This window comes from Magallana gigas, chromosome 3, assembly GCF_963853765.1.
Source record: "Magallana gigas chromosome 3, xbMagGiga1.1, whole genome shotgun sequence".
NCBI classification, from domain to species: domain Eukaryota; kingdom Metazoa; phylum Mollusca; class Bivalvia; order Ostreida; family Ostreidae; genus Magallana; species Magallana gigas.
This window is the reverse complement of record NC_088855.1, coordinates 48,358,549-48,380,468: the sequence shown is the minus strand read 5'-3', so window position 1 is coordinate 48,380,468 and position 21,920 is coordinate 48,358,549. Positions and strand designations below refer to the sequence as shown.

The 21,920-nt window shown below is 37.9% G+C and overlaps 1 protein-coding gene across 4 annotated transcripts in view; it reads right to left on the bottom strand.

Moving 5' to 3' along the window:
* Positions 1 to 8,280: 8,280 nt before the first annotated feature.
* The window catches only part of LOC105329406 (ras-responsive element-binding protein 1), a 32,937-nt gene continuing 19,297 nt past the window's right edge, over positions 8,281 to 21,920 (bottom strand). For 2 of the 4 annotated variants that reach the window (XM_011430648.4, XM_066080102.1), the window contains exons 3-16: positions 20,099 to 20,521; positions 19,530 to 19,595; positions 18,121 to 18,328; positions 17,397 to 17,968; positions 15,685 to 16,888; positions 13,995 to 14,172; positions 13,128 to 13,776; positions 12,672 to 12,960; positions 11,848 to 12,116; positions 11,371 to 11,710; positions 11,058 to 11,257; positions 10,326 to 10,956; positions 9,979 to 10,226; positions 8,281 to 9,893 (exon numbers count right to left, since the gene is read on the bottom strand). In XM_011430648.4, the coding sequence (XP_011428950.3) occupies positions 9,696 to 9,893; positions 9,979 to 10,226; positions 10,326 to 10,956; positions 11,058 to 11,257; positions 11,371 to 11,710; positions 11,848 to 12,116; positions 12,672 to 12,960; positions 13,128 to 13,776; positions 13,995 to 14,172; positions 15,685 to 16,888; positions 17,397 to 17,968; positions 18,121 to 18,328; positions 19,530 to 19,595; positions 20,099 to 20,521 (5,475 nt within the window). In that variant the 3' untranslated portion in view covers positions 8,281 to 9,695. The remainder of the gene's footprint in view (positions 9,894 to 9,978; positions 10,227 to 10,325; positions 10,957 to 11,057; positions 11,258 to 11,370; positions 11,711 to 11,847; positions 12,117 to 12,671; positions 12,961 to 13,127; positions 13,777 to 13,994; positions 14,173 to 15,684; positions 16,889 to 17,396; positions 17,969 to 18,120; positions 18,329 to 19,529; positions 19,596 to 20,098; positions 20,522 to 21,920) is intronic. The other 2 variants (XM_066080103.1, XM_066080104.1) reach the window with 2 other exon arrangements.

The following is a 21,920-nucleotide window of genomic DNA, read 5'->3' as shown; positions in this document are numbered from 1 at the left end:
TGAAATACTGTTGTGACACTACAAATGAACCTTTGGTGAAATACTGTTTTGACACTACAGGTGCTACACATGAACCTTTGGTGAAATACTGTTGTGACACTACAGGTGAACCTTTGGTGAAATACTGTTGTGACACTACAAATGAACCTTTGGTGAAATACTGTTTTGACACTACAGGTGCTACACATGAACCTTTGGTGAAATACTGTTGTGACACAACAGGTGCTACACGTGAACCTTTGGTGAAATACTGTTTTGACACTACAGGTGAACCTTTGGGGAGATACTGTTGTGACACTACAGGTGAACCTTTGGGGAAATACTGTTGTGACACTACATGTGAACCTTTGGTGAAATACTGTTTTGACACTACAGGTAAACCTTTGGGGAAATACTGTTGTGACACTACAGGTAAACCTTTGGTGAAATACTGTTGTGACACTACAGGTGAACCTTTGGTGAAATACTGTTGTGACACTACAGGTGCTACACATGAACCTTTGGTGAAATACTGTTTTGACACTACAGGTGAACCTTTGGGGAAATACTTTTGTGACACTACAGGTGAACCTTTGGGGAAATACTGTTGTGACACTACAGGTGCTACACATGAACCTTTGGTGAAATACTGTTTTGACACTACAGGTGAACCTTTGGGGAAATACTGTTGTGACACTAGAGGTGAACCTTTGGGGAAATACTGTTGTGACACTACCGGTGATACACATGAACCTTTGGTGAAATACTGTTTTGACACTACAGGTGAACCTTTGGGGAAATACTGTTGTGACACTACAGTCGAACCTTTTGTGAAATACTGTTGTGACACTACAGGTGAACCTTTGGTGAAATACTATTGTGACACTACAGGTGAACCTTTGGGGAGATACTGTTGTGACACTACATGTGAACCTTTGGGGAAATACTGTTGTGACACTACAGGTGAACCTTTGGTGAAATACTGTTGTGACACTACATGTGAACCTTTGGTGAAATACTGTTGTGACACTACAGGTAAACCTTTGGGGAAATACTGTTGTGACACTGCAGGTGAACCTTTGGGGAAATACTGGTGTGGCACTACAGGTGAACCTTTGGGGAAATACTGGTGTGACACTACAGGTGAACCTTTGGTGAAATACTGTTGTGACACTTCAGGTGAACCTTTGGTGAAATACTGTTGTGACACTACAAATGAACCTTTGGTGAAATACTGTTTTGACACTACAGGTGAACCTTTGGGGAAATACTGTTGTGACACTACAGGTGAACCTTTGGGGAAATACTGTTGTGACACTACAGGTGAACCTTTGGGGAAATACTGTTGTGACACTACAGGTGCTACACATGAACCTTTGGTGAAATACTGTTGTGACACTACAGGGGAACCTTTGGGGAAATACTGTTGTGACACTACAGGTGAACCTTTTGTGAAATACTGTTGTGACACTACAGGTGAACCTTTGGTGAAATACTATTGTGACACTACAGGTTAACCTTTGGGGAGATACTGTTGTGACACTACAGGTGAACCTTTGGGGAAATACTGGTGTGACACTACAGGTGAACCTTTGGTGAAATACTGTTGTGACACTAGAGGTGAACCTTTGGGGAAATACTGTTGTGACACTACAGGTGATACACATGAACCTTTGGTGAAATACTGTTTTGACACTACAGGTGAACCTTTGGGGAAATACTGTTGTGACACTACAGTCGAACCTTTTGTGAAATACTGTTGTGACACTACAGGTGAACCTTTGGTGAAATACTATTGTGACACTACAGGTGAACCTTTGGGGAGATACTGTTGTGACACTACATGTGAACCTTTGGGGAAATACTGTTGTGACACTACAGGTGAACCTTTGGTGAAATACTGTTGTGACACTACATGTGAACCTTTGGTGAAATACTGTTGTGACACTACAGGTAAACCTTTGGGGAAATACTGTTGTGACACTGTAGGTGAACCTTTGGGGAAATACTGGTGTGGCACTACAGGTGAACCTTTGGGGAAATACTGTTGTGACACTTCAGGTGAACCTTTGGTGAAATACTGTTGTGACACTACAAATGAACCTTTGGTGAAATACTGTTTTGACACTACAGGTTAACCTTTGGGGAAATACTGTTGTGACACTACAGGTGAACCTTTGGGGAAATACTGTTGTGACACTACAGGTGAACCTTTGGGGAAATACTGTTGTGACACTACAGGTGCTACACATGAACCTTTGGTGAAATACTGTTGTGACACTACAGGGGAACCTTTGGGGAAATACTGTTGTGACACTACAGATGAACCTTTTGTGAAATACTGTTGTGACACTACAGGTGAACCTTTGGTGAAATACTATTGTGACACTACAGGTTAACCTTTGGGGAGATACTGTTGTGACACTACAGGTGAACCTTTGGGGAAATACTAGTGTGACACTACAGGTGAACCTTTGGTGAAATACTGTTGTGACACTACAGGTGAACCTTTGGTGAAATACTGTTGTGACACTACATGTGAACCTTTGGTGAAATACTGTTGTGACACTACAGGTGAACCTTTGGTGAAATACTGTTGTGACACTACAGGTGATCCTTTGGGGAAATACTGTTGTGACACTACAGGTGCTACACATGAACCTTTGGTGAAATACTGTTTTGACACTACAGGTGAACCTTTGGGGAAATACTGTTGTGACACTACAGGTGAACCTTTGGGGAAATACTGTTGTGACACTACAGGTGCTACACATGAACCTTTGGTGAAATACTGTTTTGACACTACAGGTGCTACACATGAACCTTTGGTGAAATACTGTTTTGACACTACAGGTGAACCTTTGGGGAAATACTGTTGTGACACTACAGGTGAACCTTTTGGGAAATACTGTTGTGACACTACAGGTGCTACACATGAACCTTTGGTGAAATACTGTTTTGACACTACAGGTGAACCTTTGGGGAAATACTGTTGTGACACTACAGGTGAACCTTTGGGGAAATACTGTTGTGACACTACAGGTACTACACATGAACCTTTGGTGAAATACTGTTTTGACACTACAGGTGAACCTTTGGGGAAATACTGTTGTGACACTTCAGGTGAACCTTTGGTGAAATACTATTGTGACACTACAGGTGAACCTATGGGTAATACTGTTGTGACACTTCATGTGAACCTTTGGGGAAATACTGTTGTGACACTACAGGTGAACCTTTGGTGAAATACTGTTGTGACACTACATGTGAACCTTTGGTGAAATACTGTTGTGACACTACAGGTAAACCTTTGGGGAAATACTGTTGTGACACTGCAGGTGAACCTTTGGGGAAATACTGGTGTGGCACTACAGGTGAACCTTTGGGGAAATACTGGTGTGACACTAGAGGTGAACCTTTGGTGAAATACTGTTGTGACACTTCAGGTGAACCTTTGGTGAAATACTGTTGTGACACTACAAATGAACCTTTGGTGAAATACTGTTTTGACACTACAGGTTAACCTTTGGGGAAATACTGTTGTGACACTACAGGTGAACCTTTGGGGAAATACTGTTGTGACTCTACAGGTGAACCTTTGGGGAAATACTGTTGTGACACTACAGGTGCTACACATGAACCTTTGGTGAAATACTGTTGTGACACTACAGGGGAACCTTTGGGGAAATACTGTTGTGACACTACAGGTGAACCTTTTGTGAAATACTGTTGTGACACTACAGGTGAACCTTTGGTGAAATACTGTTGTGACACTACAGGTGAACCTTTGGTGAAATACTGTTGTGACACTACATGTGAACCTTTGGTGAAATACTGTTGTGACACTACAGGTGAACCTTTGGTGAAATACTGTTGTGACACTACAGGTGATCCTTTGGGGAAATACTGTTGTGACACTACAGGTGCTACACATGAACCTTTGGTGAAATACTGTTTTGACACTACAGGTGAACCTTTGGGGAAATACTGTTGTGACACTACAGGTGAACCTTTGGGGAAATACTGTTGTGACACTACAGGTGCTACACATGAACCTTTGGTGAAATACTGTTTTGACACTACAGGTGCTACACATGAACCTTTGGTGAAATACTGTTTTGACACTACAGGTGAACCTTTGGGGAAATACTGTTGTGACACTACAGGTGAACCTTTTGGGAAATACTGTTGTGACACTACAGGTGCTACACATGAACCTTTGGTGAAATACTGTTTTGACACTACAGGTGAACCTTTGGGGAAATACTGTTGTGACACTACAGGTGAACCTTTGGGGAAATACTGTTGTGACACTACAGGTACTACACATGAACCTTTGGTGAAATACTGTTTTGACACTACAGGTGAACCTTTGGGGAAATACTGTTGTGACACTTCAGGTGAATCTTTGGTGAAATACTATTGTGACACTACAGGTGAACCTATGGGTAATACTGTTGTGACACTTCATGTGAACCTTTGGGGAAATACTGTTGTGACACTACAGGTGAACCTTTGGGGAAATACTGTTGTGACACTACAGGTGCTACACATTGACCTTTGGTAAAATACTGTAGTGACACTACTTGTGAACCTTTGGGGAAATACTGTTGTGACACTACAGGTGAACCTTTTGTGAAATACTGTAGTGACACTACAGGTGAACCTATGGGTAATACTGTTGTGACACTTCATGTGAACCTTTGGTGAAATACTGTTTTGACACTACAGGTGAACCTTTGGGGAAATACTGTTGTGACACTACAGGTGAACCTTTGGGGAAATACTGTTGTAACACTACAGGTGCTACACATGAACCTTTGGTGAAATACTGTTTTGACACTACAAGTGAACCTTTGGGGAAATACTGTTGTGACACTACAGGTGAACCTTTGGGGAAATACTGTTGTGACACTACAGGTACTAACATGAACCTTTGGGGAAATACTGTTTTGACACTACAGGTGCTACACATGAACCTTTGGTGAAATACTGTTTTGACACTACAGGTGAACCTTTGGGGAAATACTGTTGTGACACTACAGGTGAACCTTTGGTGAAATACTGTTGTGACACTACTTGTGAACCTTTGGTGAAATACTGTAGTGACACTACAGGTGAACCTTTGGGGAAATACTGTTGTGACACTACAAATGAACCTTTGGTGAAATACTGTTGTGACACTACAGGTGCTACACATGAACCTTTGGGGAAATACTGTTTTGACACTACAGGTGCTACACATGAACCTTTGGTGAAATACTGTTTTGACACTACAGGTGAACCTTTGGGGAAATACTGTTGTGACACTACAGGTGAACCTTTGGGGAAATACTGTTGTGACACTACAGGTGCTACACATGAACCTTTGGTGAAATACTGTTTTGACACTACAGGTGAACCTTTGGGGAAATACTGTTGTGACACTACAGGTGAACCTTTGGGGAAATACTGTTGTGACACTACAGGTGCTACACATGAACCTTTGGTGAAATACTTTTTTGACACTACAGGTGAACATTTGGGGAAATACTGTTGTGACACTACATGTGAACCTTTGGGGAAATACTGTTGTGACACTACAGGTGAACCTTTGGGGAAATACTGTTGTGACACTACAGGTGAACCTTTGGGGAAATACTGTTGTGACACTACAGGTGCTACACATTGACCTTTGGTAAAATACTGTAGTGACACTACTTGTGAACCTTTGGGGAAATACTGTAGTGACACTACTTGTGAACCTTTGGTGAAATACTGTTGTGACACTACAGGTGAACCTTTGGGGAAATACTGTTGTGACACTACAAATGAACCTTTGGGGAAATACTGTTGTGACACTACAGGTGGACCTTTGGTGAAATACTATTGTGACACTACAAATGAACCTTTGGGGAAATACTGTTGTGACACTACAAATGAACCTTTGGTGAAATACTGTTGTGACACTACAGGTAAACCTTTGGGGAAATACTGTTGTGACACTACAAATGAACCTTTGGGGAAATACTGTTGTGACACTACAAATGAACCTTTTGTGAAATACTGTTGTGACACTACAGGTGAACCTTTGGTGAAATACTATTGTGACACTACAAATGAACCTTTGGGGAAATACTGTTGTGACACTACAGGTGAACCTTTGGTGAAATACTATTGTGACACTACAAATGAACCTTTGGGGAAATACTGTTGTGACACTACAAATGAACCTTTGGTGAAATACTGTTGTGACACTACAGGTGAACCTTTGGTGAAAGACTGTTGTGACACTACAAATGAACCTTTGGGGAAATACTGTTGTGACACTACAGGTGCTACAGGTGAACCTTTGGGGAAATACTGTTGTGACACCTGCAGCTTAAAATATAAATAATGCACATATTTTAAAACCTTTTAAACCCATTCCATCGGAGAAAATTAATAATTGTCATCCTTTTCTTTAAAAATGAGTCCAAAAAGAAGATTCTTAAACCCAGTTCAATCTACATAATTTCATTTATCAATAAATTTAATCATAAAAAATTGAACTATCCTCTATTATTGACAAAAAATGACAAATATGTGGGGTTTTGAACCATGCTCACTTTGTGCTTGCTTATTTTATCTAACAATGCACACTAATAAGAGGAAAGTGAAAATTTTTATCTCAACATTTTTTGAATTTGTAAGCCAAAAACTTACCATTTTGTTAGGTTATGTACAGCTTGTGGTGCTAATACAGCTTGGACCATCTGACAGATTTTGGCTGATATCAATTTCATATTGTCACATCGAACATGTATAACGAATTGTTATTTCTCATCATCCTTAAGTATCAGTGGGAGTTGCTAATGATATATCAAAATCAACTGAAAAAAGAACCTTTAATCTGATTGGAATTTTTGTATAAGTGGTTTGAAATATTATTTTGTATCTCATTTTCTTGAAAAATAAAATAAATAAAACAATAATCCAAAATCAATCTATATTATGAACATATTATTTTTCAAATGATTTTGAATCATTATCCTTCAAAGAATTGCTATGTCATTGACTGTTTCATCTGGGAAGCATTTTTGTCAAATTAATATTTCCCTACAAAATACTGAGCAGACTCTAATAGAAGACTACATAACTTTTAAACCATGAATTATGAAAAAAATACAACTAATTCAGTCCATCAGTAGGTCCAGATGCATAATCCATGCAGGTTTGGTGAAGGAAGGGCAAGTAATAACTAAGATACAGGACCTGCAACAAAAACTTAAACCAGGTCTGGACGCTGACGCTCAGGGTGTAGCATAAGTTCCCTCTGACTTTGCAAGGTGAGCTAAAAATCACAATACCAGTAGCTGATTTTCCATGCCCTTGAAGTTTTAAAGCGCACTGGGAATTTGCTGGGAAGCTAGATATTTTCTTGTGATGCTGTTAAAGTGATTGAGACACCATATGGAGAATTCACTGATCACTTATCATCTGGCCAACTCTATCAAACGGTGCAACTACAAACGTGCAAAGTCAATCGGGTCTTTTGTCCTTAAAAAAAGAGCTTGAGTATGAACGCTTGGGGTATATTTTAGAGTTGTTAAATAAATGTAAAAACTCTTTGGACAGTTTATGCTTTACAAATCACCAATGGTTTACATTTACAAAAATATATCGAGTAAATCTACACCCTTTGAGTATTTTCTCTTCTATTTCTCAAGAAATATCTGATGGTGTTTAAATGGTTTTACTGACAAAACTGAACTGGGACAACTCTTATTTAAATTATGTTTAAATTTTAATTTTTAAAAGCACTCTTGCTTATGAAAAATCACATTATATGAAACAATTAGTAGTTTGTCAATTTTATTTGCAGTTTACAGGAGGTAACTCCAACTTCCTGTCTAGATGACTTGGTCAGAAAGTATTGGTTCCTAGTCATTGCAACATAAATACAAGTATATAGATAAATGTAGTTGTTAACCCCAAGATCTTCCAGATCAGAACTGCTCAATTTTGTGAACTGTAATAATAGTATTAGGAATGGGGTCCAATATTGAGACATTAACAGTTGGAAGTCTCTCGTTAAAGTACTTGTATACCAAAAACTTTTATGTAAAGAACTCTATATATATATATCAGTTAGTATTGTACAGCCGGTATCCCACCTGGAACTACGGTTCTGGTGCTTTTAAAAACAGGTAAATGAGACAAATTAGGACCGAGTGACTGTATACCAATTACCAAAACGCTAAAACACAGAACAGCAAACAATGTTATTACCGGTATACCGACAGGTGCTCTCCACCAAAGAAATGAAAAATAACACATGTATTTGTCTACATATTTAGTTTAATGAAATTCTTTGTATATAAATGCTGAGTTACTCCAGCAATTAAAACACACACACAAAATTTCTAAAAATGTTTGTGACATTTCTTCATGGTGAATTGTCATAATCCCTGTTTTCCAAAGTTTGATTAAAAAAAAAAAAAGAGCACACTCTGAATGATAAAAGAGACAGTTACCCAACATAACTGGGTTTGATTTTAAACATTGTGATTTGAGACTAATCCCATAAGCCATTTCCAACACTATTTGGTCTACGACTCTAACACAAAAACTCTAAAGAATATAAACGGCAAATTTCCCTACACCAAGCTATCACAATGCCGTAAACAAGTTTTAAAATCAAAAATAAATCTGAAAACACTTGACTGCAAGAAACTTACAAAATTACAAAAGGTAATTAGTTGGAATGAGATACTGTAAAAAAACATTTGTTTATGGAAAGGGAATGTGTAATTCCAACAACGATCAGAAAATTGTCACTTCAACACTTGTACAAATAATATACACAATAAAAACATAGCAAAAAATCGTAACAAATTAATAAATAAATATATTTTGACTAAAATAACAGATCTGACAAGAGACTAGGGTGTTAATTTTGCACTGTCTTCAAAATTCACAAAAACCGTGCAGAAACACGTGCGGTGGGGTGCATCTGATAAAGTTCTCCAAACAAAGAGTGGATTGTCAATTCATCAAACGAGACAAAATCATTCCTCACAGAACATTGGTATAAAAACAGTAAGTAATCATATATACAGGTACACATATATACAGGTACACGCCACTCTGTACACGAAAATGGAATGTAGAAATGTATTTACAAATTATCCAATAGGCTCCATGCCCTCTCCCTTCCCCAACTACATACAGTTTAGCATTCACAACATGACATATATACAATTGGAATCATTTCATGTGAATTCAGTCTCTTCATTTGTATTTAACTTCCGTGAAATGAACACAAAAAATCAGTGACACAAAACGTTTGTGGAATGTTTCATAAGTTATCCCTGAAATTGCTTGTAGTGGGTGCTAGAATTTAAATCTGAATGGAAATGTATCAGCACATACTACACATCACTCAACATGTCATCAAACTACAGAAACTGATCTACATGTATATATCAAAATCATTTATCCCAAATTTCACACAAAGGATGCCTCCAATTTGAATAACATACAGAAAGTCAAGAATATATAAATCATTTTAAAGAAAAAAATTATTTGTACACATTTAGCATCAACATGGTAGAGAAAATAAAAAAACCCATGCATTTCATAAAAGAGACAATTGAAAACAGGCAGCAACATTCTGCAATCTCAAAAATGTATCATTTGTACATCTCCAAACAAATTTTTTCATTTGTGCTATACGCTTTCATCCCCGAAGGGCTTTACATGCCCAGTAACTTGGCGGCACTGTCTGCAGAATCCAGCATCTGGTCAATGGAACCAACATCGACCCCCAGCAAGTTGTGGAGGATATCAGCACTGTTGTCCTTGGTGTCCGGTTCCATGGTGATGGTGGTGCTGGCTTTGGAGGGTGGTGCTATTGGAGTGGAGGTGACAGTGATGAACTGTGGACGACTCTCCTACAAGAAACATGTCATCAATAGGGGAAAACCCAGGCAAAGGCTATTGAGCTTAAAACCTTTAATCATTGGTGTCACCACTTACTGTAGCATTGGAAGAATCCGTCATGACAGTCACAGGGATTACTGGGATTGCAGTAGGCATTCTGGGTAATATTGGTCTGTGATGAGTCACCAGTTTGCTCACTCCAGGCTCGTCCTGGTTGTTATTGTTATCTTCATCGTCGCTGGGACTGAGAGAACCAGAGTCCATGTGCTTCTTGCGATGTCTCATCATGCTGTGTTTAAGAGTAAAGCGCTTGTGGCAGATGTCGCATTCAAAGGGTCTCTCTCCTACAATAATGATAGAAACAGTTAGGCAACATTCATACCAAAATACTTTCTCCAATATATTTCCATTTGATAAATTTCTTTCTTGTGCTCAGTACTTACCAGTGTGGGACCTCATGTGGCGCCTTAGATCCTGCAGAGACCAGAACCGCTTGGGACAGAGTGAACAGTACACCTTGCGCTGCATGTAATCAGCTGATACCACCTCCATTTTGGGGTCGTCAGCATTTTGTCCTGGAATCTCCAGAACTGCCCCTTGATCCACCTTGTTACAGTTGTTCTCCACAACCTTATCCATGTGTTTGGCAAATATGTCCACATTGTCCACCTTATTCTTCTCCTTCAGGATCTTCCAGTCGGAGGAGTGGGCAGTCTCCTGATGATCCAGACACGACTTGCGGGTCTCGTAGGAGGCATCGCACAGGTAGCATTTAAATGGAAGATCAATGTTGTGCTCCTTCAGGTGGCGGACCAGCAACTTACGAGAGACAAACTTCTCACTGCATTTCCAGCAGCTGGTGATCTTGTCCACATTGTAGTTGTCTCGCTCGGGGTTGATCTGGCGTTCTCCCGAGCCTGTAAATTCAATGACGGATGATGGGGTCTTTGGGGAAGACTCTTCCATGGAATTGTCAATGCTCAAAGGAATGATGTCATCATCATCGTCATCATCGTCTGATTTAAGGTCGTCTGGTACAATGAAGGTAGTAATGGCCGTGGGGGTGTCAGGACTCTGTACACAATACAAAACAGGATTAGTGCTGGCGTAGAATTTAAAAAAGGTTTTCATCAGTGCCTCATTCTTCCTACAAAGCAATTTTTTGGTCACTTTACCTTTGATGTGCTGAGCAAGCACTGTTCATCTTGCTTGTTGAGCTGATTGTCCCTGTTGTAACTTTCCACACTGTACATGCCTCGTTCGTGAGGGGGGATGGTGGTGCTGAGTCCTTTAGTTACCGCTCTGTCTAGGTCAGCCAGGGTGTCAGGAAGCTCACAACCCACATGTCTCTCTTTGTAATGCTTCAACAAGTTACCTGTAATCAGAATGTCAAGAACTGTCAGATCACAGCACAAAAGGTATATATTCTCATTAACAAAAAATTTTAAGAGAATTTTTTTCTTCAAACTGAAAGTCAAGTGTGAATACCTTGAGTTGAGAAGGAGCTGAAGACACACAGATGACACTTGTAGGGGCGGTCCATGGTTTGTCGAGACAGTGGGTCCATCATGTTGACGCCATGCTTCCTGATGAGATGGCGCTCACGGTTTGACTTGGTGGAGAAAGTGACTGGACATCGGGGACATTTGAATGGTTTCTGTCCCGTGTGGGTCAGGAGATGACGGGTCAAGGAGCTGACCCAGGGGAAGGTTCTGGTGCAGTATGGACACTGAAGCTTGTGAGGAGAATCAGCATAAGAGTTTCTCTTCTTCTTCACTAGGAGCTTGTCTGCTGGTTCTGATACAGTTTTGGGGATCTTTTGAGCAAACTGAAAGACAAAGCAAACTTCAGTATTTCCGATACACACCTGAATTCAGAAACAGTCTTTAAAGACTCACTTTTTATTTTAATTTTTTATTAAAAAAATCATTGAATGAATGAATTAAATCTAAAATGAACTCTTACTGTTTTTGCGAACTGCTCTGGACTTTCTGCAATTTCTGGCATGTCTTGCTCCATCAGGCTGCTAGAGGTGTCCCCCTTGCTGCGAGGACTGAGGACTGGAGGTTCCTCTAGATCTTTGGTCCTACGGTCCTCCTCCATGGAGTAATCCATAGAGTCGTCCTCAGATTTACCGGACAGGTTTGAATTATCAATGGGAAAAGATCGGAATGGTTGAATAGCGGCATCCAATATCTTTTTTACAGAGGCAAGATCAGAGGCAGAGTCTACAACTAAAACAAAGTGACAACATCTTATTATTTGGAAACATCAAAAGTCAAGATATATTCGATTTGTATGTTTTTTAAAAAAAATTATTACCTTGTATCTTGTTTTTATACAATATTAACAACTATAATTAGCAGAAGGAAATACTATAATATTTTCAATGAAAATAGTTCTAAATTCAGACATTTAAATTTTTTTCAATTAAACATTCAATGTTTGAACAAATAAACAACACTTGAACATGAACATAATAAATATAATACATAAATAAAATCATAAATAAAAAAAGTCAAAATCATATACACACCAATAAGATAAACAAAATTAAAATACTAATGAATTGTAACACAAGATGGAAACTGAATCAAACTGAATCAAGCTTTTTATACATGTACATATATGAAACCCAACTACATATACTTACAAATCCTAATATGAAAACACTTTCAGAGGTAAAAACAACAGGTTAGTCAGATGTCATATTCTTAGACCATGTTATTTTGTTTATAGTGAATTTAATGCATTAGAGCAATAAAACGTCATCAAGTTCGAATTCTTACCTTGGGTCAATTTGGAGTCTGATTTGGTCATTCCAACTTTCAGACTTCTGGCATTGGTGCTGGTTTTAGGAAGACGCATCAGGATCTTAATCCTGTCCTCACTGCTCGAGGGTTTGGTTGTGGGGGATTCCAGGGACACAGCCTCCTTGTGAGCTTGTTTCTCCATCCTCTCCAACAAGTGTCGATGGTCCTGCACTAGATGGCGCTCCAGCATGCGCTGACTGGAGATGCCCAAGGGACAGAACTGACACTGGTAGACGTTTGTGTCGTAGATGATGGAGCGAGAATTCTGGAAGCAAAAAAACATTTTATTAATCATTTTTTGTAAAAAAAATTTCATATTAAATGCTATTCTTTCTTAAAAATTGGTACCCCCACCCACCAATATTCTACTTTCATCCCCCGATCCCCAAATTTTTTAACCTTGATTATTATTAGAAACAAACATATACTTACTGGTCTCGGAGAATCACTGGTCTCCTTTGCTTTCACAGACAAGTCGATGGGCAGTTCATCCACCTTGGGTTTGATGTCAGGTGTTGATGCAGAACTCTTGTTGACGCTAAAATCCAGCGGCAAATCATCGTCCATGTCCATTGGCTCCTGCTTAATTGTCACAGGTTCCATCTTCACAGGTGACTGGGTACGACTCTCGGTCGACAGGAGCGACTTTGTGCTGAAGTGGGCTAGAGGAGGGAGGCCATTGGAAGAGTCCATGGTATCTGCTGTCTGACTGTCATCAGACATTCCCTCCCCAAACGACTTCTCCCCATCCTCCAGGAGGGAAGGTTCATTGACATGAATGAACTGCTCTATCTGGTATTGGGACACCTCGGGGTGCTGCTTCTGGAGATGTCGGACACAGTTAGCTTTGGTGGAGAACCCTATGTCGCAGCGCATACAAAGGAAGGGCTTCTGGGGGCAACTGCTGTGGGAGCGGAGATGGTGCTTCAGGGCACGGAAAAACTTGAAGTCTTCGCCGCAGTATTTACACACAGTGTCCGGAGACTGGAAATTCTCTGTGGTGCTGGAAGATTCTGCCACATATTTGTTGTATCCTATGGCTGCATCTATTTCCTCTTTTTCATATTTGCCATGCTTCTTTCTGTAATTAAGGATTTCAAAATGTCAAAACACCTCATTATTTTCAAAGCATTGAAAAATATTAATCAATGTATTTTTAAGAAATCACTTTCAATTTAATTCTTTTTCAATTAAAATATTATGACCAATATGAAAGCAATTATTTTTTTCAGGTGAGAATTGTTCCTGATAAATTTGCATGATTTTGAATCATGCATCTGAAAAACAATGGGACTTCACCTGACGTGTCGTTCACAGTTGGCTTTAGTGGTGAAGGCAAAGTCACAAATTCGGCACTGAAATGGTCGTTCTCCATTATGAGTGCGGAGATGTCGAATCAGCGTGCTCTTGTCAGCACTGGAGTAGCTACATAGGTTACACTTGTATGGCGATAGCCCCAGATGGGTACGAGTGTGACCTGTAAAATTAACAAAATCTTCATCAGGAACTAATTTACATATTTTCAATTAATTTTCTTTAATTTAAAACAGTTTTATCAGCTTTATTAATGCTAGATTAAACTAACTACAATAAATCAATTGTACTTTGAATTAACACCTCTGTATCAAGATCAGATTATCTCCCTTTAACCATGATGCACATGTATTCTGGATCGATCACAGAAACTAAACTATTGTACAACCAAACAGAAAACAGGAAAAAGACAATCACACCAAAACTAAACCAAAACTGAAATCAAATCTCAAATAATTTCAACTAAAAAGGCTTTGAATTACATGCTAAAAAGCATCAATTTCAAGTTTTTTCTGAGCTGAACAACAGGAGTCTAAACATCACAATAACAAAAATAAACATCCTTCGATTGGTTTTCCATTAGTACACACCATGCATATATGCATTAAGATTTGCAATAGTTTTTTTTTAATAATTAAAATAATTTTTTCTTATTATTTGATATAATTTTAAAAAATCACAATAAAAAAATAAAAAATGGCACAATAAGGTATATGTATATGTAAAGCCAAATTGTTGAATTCTTGTACTAAATACCATTTTTTACCATTATATTTTCCATTCATTTTCTTTAATTAAGTTCTTCATAAATATCATTTTTAGTCCAAACTTCATATAATTAAAAGAAGAGCCCCCAAAAATGACCACAAGAAACAATTAATTACAGTTAACTGTATAATTCAATGTAAAGATTTTTTTCTTTCTCTCTTTGACATGTCGTATAATTCTTATTCACGTAAAATTAAAATTATAATTAACACTAATGTCTTTAGATCATGCATTATGCAAATAGGAATTGGAGGAAATAAAATGAATACATATAAACAACAATTGAACATGGTACAATATGCATAAGTTGTTACGGTAACCTGGTATAGCTTTAATTTCGGAGTAAAATCAGCGCTATCAAAAAAGAGAAAGGGAGGCTGTATTACAAATTAAACAAGAAAATAAAAAAAAATCTTTTAAAACTTTGTATTTCTGAAGAAAACAGAGAAAAAATATTTGCCACAAAAAAATCAGAATTTGTAATGTGTCGTTTAATTAATAATGTATTTGATATGTAAATTATTTAATTGGATGTCATTTATTCTCTTGAATCTTCAAATTAACACATTTCCTGTCATAGCCAGACCTCTATGATCGAGGTGCTGTCAATGTTCCAATAATTTAGCATAACAAGGGAGACCAAATACCATCATCAAATCAACCGAGGCTTTTGAATGTGTGTGGTATGCAAGTGCAGTTCAATAGTCTTAAATAAACTAAGGTACTTCTATTGAAAATCAAAGAAATTTTGCAGAAAAATATGTCAATATAACACTACAAATGTAAAAATTTTACACGGTATTTTCTACCAATGAGTTACATCTTTAGTCCAAAATAATTTAAATAATAATCAATCCAAGTTCACTGATTAAATTTTATTCCATCTCAATAAATAATATTTTCTTACCTTTCATAGTTCTGTAATTTGTGAACACAAGGTCACAGTATTTGCACTGGAAGACTCCATTCTTGTTGGGGTACTTGTCGGACATCTCCCCTGAGGACCCACTCTCACTGCTGGGAGGGGGAGTGGGGAGAGGGCTGGAAAGACTCTGACCCCCCATCACTGAAGTCAGCAGCGCAGGGCTTGTCATGGCAGCCAGGGTGGTCAGTTGACTCAGAGACATTGCGTTGTTGGCACTGGATTTTGACAAACCAAGGGGAAGCAGAGAAGGCATGAAGGCCTTGAGTTGTGAGGCATTGAGTCCAGACATTTGTTCCATCCCTTGAAAGATCTGTGGCATGGCCATGGCTGCCTGAATAAACTTCTGGGCATCGATGTATGCCTTGGCCTGCTCCTCAGGAGACATTTGAGCAAATTTGGCGGCAATAAGTGGATTTAATGGGGTAATGTCCGAAGAGAAGACTTGTCCTAGTCTGGCATAATAGTCATTATTTTCTTTTTTATCCATACTTGAGTTTGATTCTAACATAGATTCCTTATCTTTTTTCTGTAAAAGTTCAGCTTCACTTGTAGTGGTCAGGCCAAAAGAAGCAAGGAAATCGTGTTTTCCGATTTTATCAGCTTTAGGAGATTTTAGGACTTTCTCAGGCTTGCTTCTTACCATGACATCATTGAATGCTTTATCAGACAGATGTTTGACCATGTGAAGGTGAAGCTCGTTGGTATCCAGGAAGTCACACTCACAAAGTGGACATTGAGAGGTTTTCTCGGGACTATGAGTGTATTCGTGTAAAAGTAAAGCTGCTCGGGATGGGAATGCTTTGGGGCACTCGCTACACTGAAAATTGTGGTAAATACTGCTGGGAATTCTCACGTTATCCTCACAATAAGCCTTAGCAACCAATGGAAATTTTTTAACGGAAAAGTCCATAAACCCAAGATCATAGAATCCTACGACAGCTGAGGGCGGAGATCTGGACTCGGGCTTGTTCTCGGCGTCTTCCACAGACTTGTCCTTACTGTGGACCATCAACTTGTGCATGTTCAGCCCCCGCGGGGTGGGAAACGACATGTGACATATTCCACATTTCATAGAATACTCTGGATGTGTGTCGAGGTGGGTTTCTAGTCCGTACTTACACAGGAATCCTTTGTTACAGACTGGGCAGTGAAGCTGGTCGCCTTCCTTCTCCTCTCCGTTTACAGTCTGAAAAATCAACAATTAATACACCGTTACCACAAGACAACCACACAGTTAAATTTAAAATTGAGCCAGAAATTAAATTCAAATTTAAAAAAGGAACATTACAATGATGACTTTATTTAAGAATTCAAATTTTTCCTAAAATAAATGAGTTTTTTAAAAGAAAAAAAAAGAAGAAAGAAAGAAATGATCATTAAAATTATGAGCAATTTCATGCTTCACCTTTCTGATTCTGGTAATGACAAGACAATGTTTACTATTACACTGAATCTCTTCAGATTTGAGCCCGTCTTAAGCATGATGACAGGTGCTAAGTGATAAGCGGGTTGTCAAGTTTAACTCTAATTGATCATGCAGAAAATTAAGCTATTTTGTCTATACTGATACATTTTCTAATATGATAAATATATTCCCAAGCCGTTTTATATGTTAATATAGTCATGCAAATATTTTTAGAATAATAATTAAGATAGATCACAAAGATATCACAAGAGCTGGTCGCTTTCTCTACCTCCGAGTGACCTTTCCTGTCGTGGTGGGCGGAGTTGCTGAAGCTTTTGATTTCTGTGCGGGAATCCTTTGGTTTTTTGGTAATACTGGTCGGCCCCACAGCCCGTGTGACATGGGAGGGGGAGGATTTCTCTGTCACCTCAGTCAAGACCTGGGCAGGGGGGGATGTCATCTGAAAGAGGTTGATCTTCTTTGGAGGGCTGGTAAATTGTGTTGGGGAATACTCGACAAAGTTGAAGGCTCTCTTCTGCCCTGCAGACACTGGTTCACTGGGGGTCAGGATGGGCGTCGACGACTTGGTCTCAAGTATGGAGAACTTTGGCATGCTGGACAGAAGTTCCGAGGAAAGCAGAGAGGTTCCCGGGGAAATGGTCAGCGATGTGGCAGGAGTACTCGAGTTTGAAATTGGGATGCGAGATTTCCAGTTTGGGGTCTTTGGCTTTGGACGGATGGGTTTCATTCCCCCAGATCCAGCGAGATCATTTTCTTTGGCATGGATTCTTGCATGGCGATGCATGTTGCCATTTGTAGTAAATGACATTTTACAGATCTTACACTGAAATGGCCTCTCGCCTGAAACATAAGTTTGTCAACGAGACGTTAAAACATTTTGAATAAAAAAAAATTTAATTCAAATTTCAAAACAACTCAATATCAAAATTTCCTTCTTAATGGAGATTTTCAATTTCAATAAGTTTAGTAAAATTGAGAAATCTATTATGTACCTGAGTGTACAAGCATGTGTCGGTCGAGGGAACTCTGAGAGCTGAGTACTTTTCCACAGATGGTGCAGGTGTTGGCCTGAGTTGCGGTACCTTGGGTGTTGTGTGATCTGATGTGTACTGTTAGTTCATGAGATGAGGAGACAATGGTTTTACATATGGGACAGGCATACTTTGCGGCACCCCCTTCTCCATTAGCGATGGGCAGAATCTGTGGGAGGAAAAGGGTTTCTACTTAACCACTACACAATAAAATTAACCCACAAGTCTCCAAATCTTATCATGCACTACATATCAACATGCTTGAATTCTGCATCATATCAGTACCCACTGCAGTACTAATGAAGCAAATAAATATAAGTTATATATATCAGAGATGAAGCTAAAAAAAATTGACTCTCATTTACTGTCAAAGTTACATCATCAATCAATGTCAATATGAATCTTGTTCTAACAGGAGAAACTTTTTCTTTCTTCATCCAGATTATAAAGGATAAAGATTACTGTTAATCTTGTTTAATCCCTTAGATGTTTGCACTGAGTCTGATTTGTGTCAGAAATTCCTTATTTTTTAATCTTGATAATCTCCTTAACAAGAGAATAATCATCAAATTATAAATAGAAAAATCACCATTGAATGTTACAAACTGTAATGCATCAACATGGGGGGAACAGAAGGATTAAATGTATGTAGGTAGAGATAAGTACCAAAATAATATGGACTTTTACAATTAACAAAAGATATCGGGCAGCTGAAAAGAAAAGCTTTTAAACACTGAAAAAAGCAATATCTTGAGTACACAATGAGAGTTTAGGAAGAAATGGAAAGACTGCACCAAAGAAAGAAAATGAAGTATTCATTAAGTAAATATTTCACTCTTAATTCACAGCCAAATACATATATTTATGATCTCTTTTTTCTAGCCTGTGATGGAGGGATAATTTATTGGACAATAAAGACAAGATTTCTCTGAAAAGGTTTCTTTGGTGCATTGGAATTAAAGAGAGTAAACACAACAGAAAGAAATGCACAAACACACACGTATATAATCGTATAAATAGATTGCCATTATAGAACTTTTTTTTCTTAGTTCTGTTACAATTTTATTAAAGACAGACATAATTACAACGATCATCAACATATGCAGAAGGTTAATTACAAGACAGGAAAAATGAAATTCATTTTTCAAAGAAATAAGAAAATGAAAATAAACAGGTGTTAATGCTTTGTAATGTACTAACATGCTGTGGAATTAATTGATAATTCTGCACCTTCACCAGTGTGTAAACTAATCATGCAAGGCATGCTGGGAGATAGTAGCTTGAGGGAACTCTGGGACTGATGTTGCTATAGGTACTAGTTATGAGTAACCAGTATGGCTGCAGGTGACAATATAACTGTCATGTAATACCTTAGAATCTGAATCCTCACACTCTACATTTACATCAGGATCTTTTTCCACTTGATTAGACAGAGTCTGAAATTTGATCGTCTCAGTTTTACAACACAGTCTGATTAGATTTCTAACATAGAAACTTTTTATTTTTTTAAATAAACTTTTTTATTTTATTTCTTAAATAATAATATTTCAATGATGAAAAAAAATTAATAATAAATAATTCTATAAAATTCAGTCTGTCTCTCTTTTTTAAAGTAAATTTTAGATTTCAACAATTATAAAGAAATTATTTCTAGAAATATCTCCATCATTTTTCTTGCATGACAGCATTCCTTGTCTTAAGGGAAGACAAAAAAAGACTTCTTGAAAGAAGAGATGCACTCTAAGTATGAAGTCAGAAATGTTAAAAGGATTTCACTCACAAAAAATGAAGAGGAAATGTTATCAAAGATACAGCACACAGAATATTTTAGATTTACAGATCTTTTGGCACTGAATTCAAAAATAATATTTGTTTTCCAAACTAATAAAATCACTCTTCAATCATCAAAGTCAAAATAAGATACAAAATATACATTTACCTTTTTCCCTCGTCTGTGAACTTTGGATGTGGATATATTTGAGCTAAGTCCGCTTGGACTGAGTTGATCGGAAAGACTAGAAATGGATGGGGTTCGCGATGGCTGATTGGACACTAGATTATTTTCTCCGCTATCAATGAACAACTGGTCCTGTTCTGAGGAACAATCACTCAGTTGATCCTGGTGGTTCAGGGATTGTGAAGTGAAGACGAAGCTGGTGGGCTTGAAGCCAGTCTGCTCCTCCTCGGTCCCTTTGAAAGACGTGGCACTCCTGGCTACCTCTGTCTGCGATGTATAGCTGCTGGCTTCAGATGGTGACTGCTGAATATTATTACCCGTTATCAAATCATCTTGATCATCTATGTCTTCAGCTTGCCTGGAGGTGTCCACAACTAGTGGAGCATAATCGTCGTAATCGAGGTCCTAAAGAAACAATCAAAGAAACCGTCGTAATCACAGTTAATGAGTTGGGATGACTTATGCAGGGTCTATCCCGTTGCTGTACGAATGGTCAATCACAAGTTTCTTCACTGATCAATAAACTAAATGGGGATAACAAAAAAATGTCTCTGGGTTGAGAAGACCACGGAGACAAAGGTGAAGTGATTCATTATCCATTCATCATACTTTGGGGAGAGATGAAACAATGCATTTTGTCAGACCAGGCAGAACATGGTCCCTGGTAACAGAAAATGCTGTGCCCCGCAGGCAAAATGATGTTACTGCCAAAGATTATTGAGAGACAAAGTATGTAGGTACAGTTATAACCAAGCTACAATGCCCCGCAGACAATAGCAATTAACGACAATTATGAGCCTGGTGTAAACAAATGACACTGCAATCAGTAAGTGAAGAAACTGATTAAGCAGGAAATAAACGCGGTACCGTCACACCTGAATGTTGTGGTCAGGATACATGGTTATTTTTTACTGTCGACACTATTTTTTCAGGACCCATCGCGGATATTTGTTGGTTTATCGCAGGGATGACATCATGATATGATGCCTGAATTCAACTGCATTCACTCCTAAATTTGAAAATTACAACAAAAATACAAACCCCAAAGGACAAACCCAGATTCATTGTTTATAAGCTCTAATTAATTTTTACTCCATAATAAAAAAAAATAACTCATCCAGTCCAAAAAAGTAATTTCGTGGAATATTAAAAATACATAATGAATTACCTAGCTTATTTCTCTGCTTAAAACCCCCCTGCTTTTTTATTTCTTTTGTTTCAGTAATTTAAAGCTTGTACTTTTCTTGGAATTTATATTCATCTTCATTAATAAATAAAAAACAGGTCTTGATTAATATGGTGGAGAAAAAAATGATGACTAAAACTATAATATAATAAATATGTAATGGGTTATAAGTATAAAAAAAATTATAAAGAATACTGAAAACCTGATGAATTTGATTTTTAAAAACTTTGTTACAGATACAAATATCATTATTATTCCAAGTTTTTATCTATACATGTATTTTATTTATCATTTGAAATTCATAAAATTCCATTTCTTTAATTCTATTTGTAAAAATTGATTACATGATTATTTCAAACTGTCAAAATTGTAATTAGTATTCCACTATGAAACCAGATATCTTCCTCCTCACGATTTTCGAATGTAGAAATGTACTAAGACTAATTTGAACGATAGATGTCAGAAGAGTTTTTGACAGTAAACCTTTTACAACCATCAGCCTGTTTTATTCATGAGCCGTGTTCCAAGGTGTTAGGATTCCCCCAAACACCAAACTGTGCAGCCATAAAATAAATCATTAAAAAGTTATGAAAAATTCAACACAAAACTGCTACAAGT